This window comes from Montipora capricornis, chromosome 8 (assembly GCF_036669925.1).
Source record: "Montipora capricornis isolate CH-2021 chromosome 8, ASM3666992v2, whole genome shotgun sequence".
In the NCBI taxonomy this organism is placed as follows: Eukaryota; Metazoa; Cnidaria; class Anthozoa; order Scleractinia; family Acroporidae; genus Montipora; species Montipora capricornis.
Genome location: NC_090890.1, coordinates 47620703 through 47628202, shown reverse-complemented (window position 1 = coordinate 47628202; position 7500 = coordinate 47620703). Strand labels below are relative to the sequence as shown.

Below are 7500 nucleotides of genomic sequence, written 5' to 3'. Positions count from 1 at the left end.
GTAATTCGGTGGGTAAGTGAAGTGAAAGATACAAGGAAAGGATGGGCATATATTTTTTATTTCCATCAATCAATTGAAAAGCAGTTTACATAATTTTGTAAAATGCCTTGAAAATATGTAAACCAGAAACATTCAATAACTAGAAGGCAACATTTCGTCGTCACCTTTCCTCATAATCTTTTTGATCCATGTGGTTCTTTTCACGGTACCTTGAATACCACCCTGCGAGTAGAGCCTCCTTTTGCCTTTTTCTTTACTGAGGAGGAGAAAAGGAGGCTCTGCCCGAATCGCGTCAACTCTTTGAAGCCGCCGCAGCCCGAACTTCTGGACTAGTCAATCTTGTTTTCTCTCGTCAAACCGGTTTTTCCAGTGCGAGCGTCAATTTAGTGACAAAACCGATGGTTATAATTGAGCCCGCTGTACCATGAAAAACCAAGACGGCGGCGAGATCTGGCATATTAGGCTTGGGTTCGAGACTGCATCCTGGCAACATGCAGCGCATACTCAATAAAGATCTTACTCGATTCATGCAGAGTCTTTCTCGAGAACGCCAAAATCGAGCAAGCAAAAGACAGGCTCTGCTAGCAGGGTGCTTGAATACCATAAAATAGGAAAAAAACCCGTTTATTATATTCGGATCGCTAATTATTATCTGTGAATAACTTAACTGTAGTAAAAATGATCGAAGATTGTTTGAAAATGTTGATACCGAGACTATGCTTTTGCTTTCTGAGGTTGCGTCTAGCAGTTTGTGACCGAGTCTGTCGCCCCTGTTCAGTCTCATTTCATTTGATTCTGACAAATCGTCGCCCCTGTTTACTATTTGTGCCTGAAAAAACCGATTTGTGACCCAGGCAATATGATATCCTATCAGATACTGTAATATTTGATTTTCAAAGTAAAAGGAATCACTGTAAATATTCGAAAATTACTCACCTTCAATTGCTATGCTGAACCCTTGATATCGATGCTCCTTGTGACTTTCTGCCCCGTTACTAGACTGCGAGCAGTCTCTCTTTTGCTCTAGGATAGATGAAACGAACGCGTACGTGGAACTTTTAATGGGTAAAACGGCGGGTCGCAAATACTGCGGGCGTTGGTTAGAGTGAAATGGTTTCATATTGCGTTTTGGAACCCCGGCGCTCCGGTGACGGAGTGTTCTTATTGGTCGCTCACATTTGTGAAAAGTGTTATCGACGCTGTTGTGCCAACCTTGTTGCGATTTTATACCACTAAGAATTCTACGAGTAAAGCCTCCGATTCTACCTATTTTACGACTGAAGTGTTCGATTTTCTCCAGATTTTCATTGTCCAATTCTACGATTTCACCTGAACACGCTTTTAAAATTATTCTCCGATTCTACTATTCGTCCGATTCAAAGATGGCCAAAATAATCAAGCAACAGTTGGCTTCGCGGAAATGATTGTTTGTCCACTGTCGTTTCACCAGAAATAAAGGATTAAATTAAAAGCATGCATTTTTTGCTTCCATCATCATCTTCGGTAGTCCTGAAGACTTTTGATTTCCAACTTTGACACGTGTAGCGAATTACATTCGCTTTAATCTTCCTTCGGTGACATCCCTTCCTTTGTCCTAGGATCATCTGTTGCTCTTTCACACAAGGAAAAAGCGAGTAACTTTGAAATGTAGTAAATCCAAGCTTCTCCAAAGTAAAGTTCAGGGAAAGCCTTTCTTCTCCCTTCCGACATGAGACGTTAAAATATTATGCTCACGTATGTCTTCGGTTGTTGGGCTTCTGAAGGCTCACCGGAGCTGCTTTTGGATGGAAAATTGCCATATATTATTTTGAAGGAACTCTCAGTACATAAGCGGCAAAAATCCTACACAGACAGCTTTTTATTGTTGCTGTTCTTTTACCGTGGAATCATCGCGCATTACCTTACCGTGTAGCATGATATTTCTGCGGGACTTTTATTTTGCGGATTAAACCGCAAAAATTAAACCCCGTAAAATAAAAGTGCTACACGGTATTCAACTTTTGTTGGCGAATGAACATTACATATAAATTGTCGGCAAGAAACGCTCATTGATTCCCACGAGAATATTTTCCAAATATGCATGGCAGGCAGGATGATGAAAGATGTTAATCTGTCAGTGGGGTTCCAAAACGCAATATGAAACCATTGCAGTCTCTCTTTTCGCTCTAACAAACGCCCGCGGTATTTGCGACCCGCAGTTTCAGCCATTTTGAAGTGTTCAAAGTTTCAACGATTTAGAGCAAAAGAGAGGCTGCTCGCAGTCTACCTTGTTACTCAAGTTACCCAGAACATCTCGCGAACTCGGTGAACAATACCGATACCACCTTGCGCGTCCTGTTAAGCAATGCCGATATCACCTTGCGCGCTCGGTTGAGCAAATCGAGATTGCTTTCCCTATTCAATATCTACCAATTTACACATTAATTTACTTATTTTACCTTTTTATGCGGGGGCTTCTAGGTTACCACCTCGGGTTTTGGCCTCTGGTCCAAACCCTGCGAGGGCAATAAATGTTAAAATCGTATTATCTATGTGGGATTTCCTTATGCATTACAGATTTCTAACGGGAACTTTGTTGCCCTTGTTGGCCGGTTGTAAACAAGTAGCATGCACTTAAGAATTGATACGGTTCGAAAGATCGGGTGGTGCTCATCAAAACCACAGCCTTTATCAAAATTAGTCTGGTCATGTATAATGACTAGAACTCCAAGATGATCTGAAAATGCGCCCCAGTTAGGATGTTTTTCAATAATTGGCCCTAAATAATTTTCCATGTTATAGGTCTCGCTGCTTTGGTTTCCTTGTACGTTGAAGCCATCAACACTCCTGGTGCTATTCCAAATGTGCAGGCAGCGTGGGAGACATTTGTTGAAACCAAGTGTTTTGAAGCCAAACGTATCTCCCAGGAGACGTACGATGGCCTCATGACAACACTACTGTCAGACAAAATGCCTTGTGACAATGATGAGATACGTGAAAATCATAACTTTGCATTAGAGCAGTGCCAGAGACAGTTTATGGCGGAAACTACTGGGATGTCTACCAACACAACTGAGAGGCATTTGAGACAACTTAAGGTGGAGCAGGGCAGTTGTAATTACGTTTTTCATCAATTTGACAACCTTGAAAAAATGGGGGAAAAAACGAGATAATTCATTGCTACCGTTTCAATGATAAGCTGCGATCTGAACCACTATTAGGTATGTCTTGGTAACGGTATTGGCTTGAATTGTCGGCAGTTTACAACACAGTGGCTTGGTGTTATTTCTCATGATACTTGACAAAGCCGTGGCGTAGAGTAAAACATCATAGCACAGAAGGGTGGCGAAACAATGTGTATGAGAAAAACGGCATGACTTAAAACAGTTAGAAGCCAACATAAGTTAAAACCGCCTATGAAACCATCTGGAACAAAAAGACATGATTCCTCTCAGACAGCATTTTAGTTTTCTATATGTCCATACTCAATTAATATTTTGTCCCCTTGTAACTGAAATTTGGTTGGCAAAAGTCAACGGGTCGTGTTTAATCCTATCCACAAGACTACTGATTGAAGTAATAACTCAGTTTATTTTATCAGGTATCATTAAATGACAAGTTGAATGAATGGCAAGCCAAAAATGCGCAGAAGACACAAGAATACTGCAACGATCTCTTGCTTCAACTGAGGCAAACGCATCTGGATCCAGTTCTTCAGTGTTTGCAGGGAAGCGAAGGAACTAAGTTAACCTTTGATGACATAATGGCAGTGTATGATCTCATTAAATCCGACTTCGATTCGACAGCAGTAGGAGCAAAAGATGCAATCGCTGCGACCTTCTTTGACTTTCACGAGGTAATCTGTACAGAGAATCCTTCCTTCCTTCCTTTTTTATTTTAAGACGAAAATCTTTGCAAAGTTTCTTTTAAAAAAGTGGAAGCACCTGTCTCCAATTGCCCCCATTAAATATTGCTAAAATTCCGACGTATAAGCACAGAATGTTAATCAACCGATTTATTCCTATCGTGTCTCTTTACTCATCGGAAAAATTATTCTTTGCATACAAGCTGGAGTTTATGAGCATGCCCAAGAAGTGATTATCCTTATATTCAGCAAATATCCAATGCATGTCCAAAACCATACGCCATATAATTCAACTTTTTCAAACAACCAAATAACTGAAGATGAGAATGATCATCGCAGTTATGAACACAACTTAATTATGGATGAATTTCATATACAGCTATTTCGAGAAAGTTTGTCAAGAATAAAGTGCACGCGACAATCCCGAAAGGTAATATGGGATATGATCAATACACTGTTGCTAACGACTGTAGCTGTCGAACCTACTTTTGTTACTTTCCTTCAGCACTCGCAAACATATATCAGTGGCCTCCCGTACGATTCTTTTAAATTTCTTTGAAAAACAATGCACTTAAAATCACCCACAATACCTTTCAGGATTGTCGCGTGCACTTTTTTCAGACAACGTTTCTCAAAATAGCTGTATTCACAGTCAACCAAACAACTCTCGACACATAGGAACTAAGACGAGAAAAGCAACATTGCCTTGAGATTCTGAAGAAAATGGAGAACTATGACGACAAAGCAGCAAGGGAGATAAAAAGGAAGGCTTATCAAGAACAAGAGAGGAGGCGGCTTGAGGTCAGTTAAAGTATCCCCTATTTACTCGGGCCCGAAGAGGACCGAGTTATACATCATGTTAGATTTCAGTCTTGTTGTTTCCTGTGTAACAAACTGTACAATGGTAATGACGTAGCGGGGTTATGATTGGCCAATGAACAATAGGAGGCACGTGGCGGTGTTTTCACTTTTCTGGGTTAAAGCAAAGCACGTAGTCCAAGATGCAAACATTAGATCACGCCCTAGTTGTTTTGAAGTTATGTAAATTTCTCATGTAAGCCAATAAAAACTTTTCGAATAATCTTCTCGTTTTGTTTACACGAGGACTGCACCATTTCCGATAGGCATGCAAAAGAAGGAAATGAAATAAACTCCGTCTACTTTAATAGAGTTTGTTCTCGGCTTCTCAAGCGTGTATTGATTAATGAGTGAATTTTTCGGTCATGTTGAGTGGATGGTTTCAAGTTGGATAGCCAGCCGTTTGCGGTTTTATGCAAATTTGTGGTCTGAAAGCAAAATACAGTAAACAGTCACTAGCCATTTGTTTGTGGCGAACTACAATCATAGACAAAAGTAGTTGGGAAGGTTATGTAAATGAACCGCATCAGAGCTGTACTTCAACCCGCTTCTGTTAAAGCGCAAGAGAAATAGTTTCACCTTCTCTTATATAGCCCCCCTGCCCCCTATTCAATGTTGGAAGAACAATTTCCCACTAAAACCATTCAGTTTTGCACAACATTGAATAGGGGGGAGGGGAGAGAAGCAATGAAGACGTCAAAAGTGCTGACCTTCCCAAGGGTTTTGTCCATGATTGTAGATAACGAATTTAAAATTCGTCGTTTGTTTACAAGAGGACTGCGCTATTTCGATTAGTGGTGACCTCAATGATGCTGTGTATTTGAACAATTAGTCACTTTCTAAAGGAGTGAGGGCCTGGGAACGAACCCGAACTTCATTGAAAATCAAAAAAATTGGACTAAATAAATTCTCATATTCAGCAAGTTTGAACAAATCCACCAGATAACATGCATTTAAATCTTTAAAAAATTCCCATACAAATGTCTCTATTTCGGAAAGTGCGTCCCTCTAAACCATACAAATTAAGTCTCTAATTTTGACAATTTTCAAAAGCTTTTTCTTTGCTCCAATTCAACTGAACAGCGTCAAAGTTGATAAGGCGACCATTTTTTAGATGCTCTTTCATGCACTGGAAACAATTTTTTCCAATCAATAAATTTTAAAACCTCATTCCCAGGCCCTTACTCGTTTAGAAAGTGGCTAATAGCTGCATTTGTAAAGCGGTACGCGAAATTTATGTCAAAATTTTCCGCTCAGACGTGACTCGCGTCGCGCAGGAAATAAAGTGACGCTACTGGCAACTTCCTCAGTTTTGATCGGTACTGTAAGATTGAAACAATATTACCACAGATCTGTTTGAGTTTGGTAATACTTAGATCACTCTCGATGGAAACTCTCAAAACACTTTTGACTTGAGTAATCCAAAATACACCACGTCACGTAAGTTCACCTTCTTGGAAAGATGTTTTCAAAGCTCTCCTTCGTTTCCGTTAATTTTTTTCTGTCAAAGATCCTTCCATGAGTCATTTCGGAGGTTGCGTTGTGTTAGTCATTTTGAAATAAGTTAACTATTTTCACCTGTTTAACTATTCTGAGCGTACAAGGTGTAGCGGTCATTGTCACCACCTGTGATGTAAATAATCCAGGTTCGACTCGTAATAGTGGCATCTTCCCGGCAGATATTTTCCCCTTATTCTGCTTTTTTGACAAGCATTATTATCGTTCTGTAAAGCAATTTTTTAATTCTAAAGGGATATATGTTGATAGGGTTCTATGAAATTTATTATAAACAAACGGACTCGAACATCATGATTCATGCGTCCGATGTATAACGTGTAACGCTAAATTAGGGATACACTACTGTATTTTTGCAGGCCCGAGTTTTAGGCTAATTGTAGTCTCTTGGTATGTGTTATTCAAGCTTATGTAGACAGTGGTGGGGGGAGACTTGTAAACACTGCGATGTAAAATAACTAAGAATGGCTATAAGCCCTAGATAACAAACGAATAATTGAAATGCTAATAAAAGAATGAATGTTAAATGCAACCACGCAGTCTATTTCGTTACAATTTTAAGCAAAATCACTCGATGAAATTGTATACAGAAATTTGACATAACAAACTATCCGTGCCGTCAAAATGAAACGTGACTTATATCTTTATTATAGGAACAACAGTCACGCTTGCAACAGGAAAATAGAGAACATGCAGAGGAGGTAACGTAAAGTGATACGCATGCCCTGTGTTTTCACAGCCGCATCTCAAAAGACTACCATGACCACCCAATTGTAAGAAGGACTTCCATGCTCTCTAAGACAATAATAATTTTTAGTCCGTTATTTTGTCAGAGAACGTAGGAACGCAGTCTTTTAATTGACTCAGAATATGGCCTGAGAAATCCAAAATGTTGACATATGTTACAGATGTATATGCTAGATATGCACCTATGGCTTTTATGACATAAAAAGATGCTCTTCTGAGAGAGAGAATACCAAATAGGGAGGAAAATGCCTATAGTTGCACTTATCGCCGGTTCCAATTCTATGTAGTTTGCTGATTTAATTCAAAATGTATAACAATTCTAAGATATTTGTCGAGGAAGCTCGATAGGGGAAATGTGCCGATTTGTTTTCATAGTTGATACTTACGCTTACGTAATGTACATAATTTATACAGATGGAAATGCTGATAGCCAGATTAGGGGAAGAGAGGGCGGGACTCCGGCAGCAAATGCAGAGTGAGCTAGCTGAACATCGAGTTCAAATGCAAAATATGATGGCAGCCAACATGAGACAAGT

The 7500-nt window shown here is 39.7% G+C and overlaps 1 protein-coding gene across 4 annotated transcripts in view; it reads left to right on the top strand.

Annotated features, from left to right (window-relative positions):
- LOC138060314 (guanylate-binding protein 6-like) overlaps positions 1-7500 on the top strand; it is a 41693-nt gene that overhangs the window by 32936 nt on the left and 1257 nt on the right. For all 4 annotated transcript variants that reach the window (XM_068906056.1, XM_068906053.1, XM_068906054.1 and 1 more), the window contains exons 10-14: positions 2782-3077; positions 3581-3835; positions 4523-4645; positions 6871-6918; positions 7379-7500. The exon at positions 7379-7500 is cut by the window's right edge and continues 1257 nt beyond it. In XM_068906056.1, coding sequence (XP_068762157.1) covers positions 2782-3077; positions 3581-3835; positions 4523-4645; positions 6871-6918; positions 7379-7500 — 844 coding nt within the window. The remainder of the gene's footprint in view (positions 1-2781; positions 3078-3580; positions 3836-4522; positions 4646-6870; positions 6919-7378) is intronic.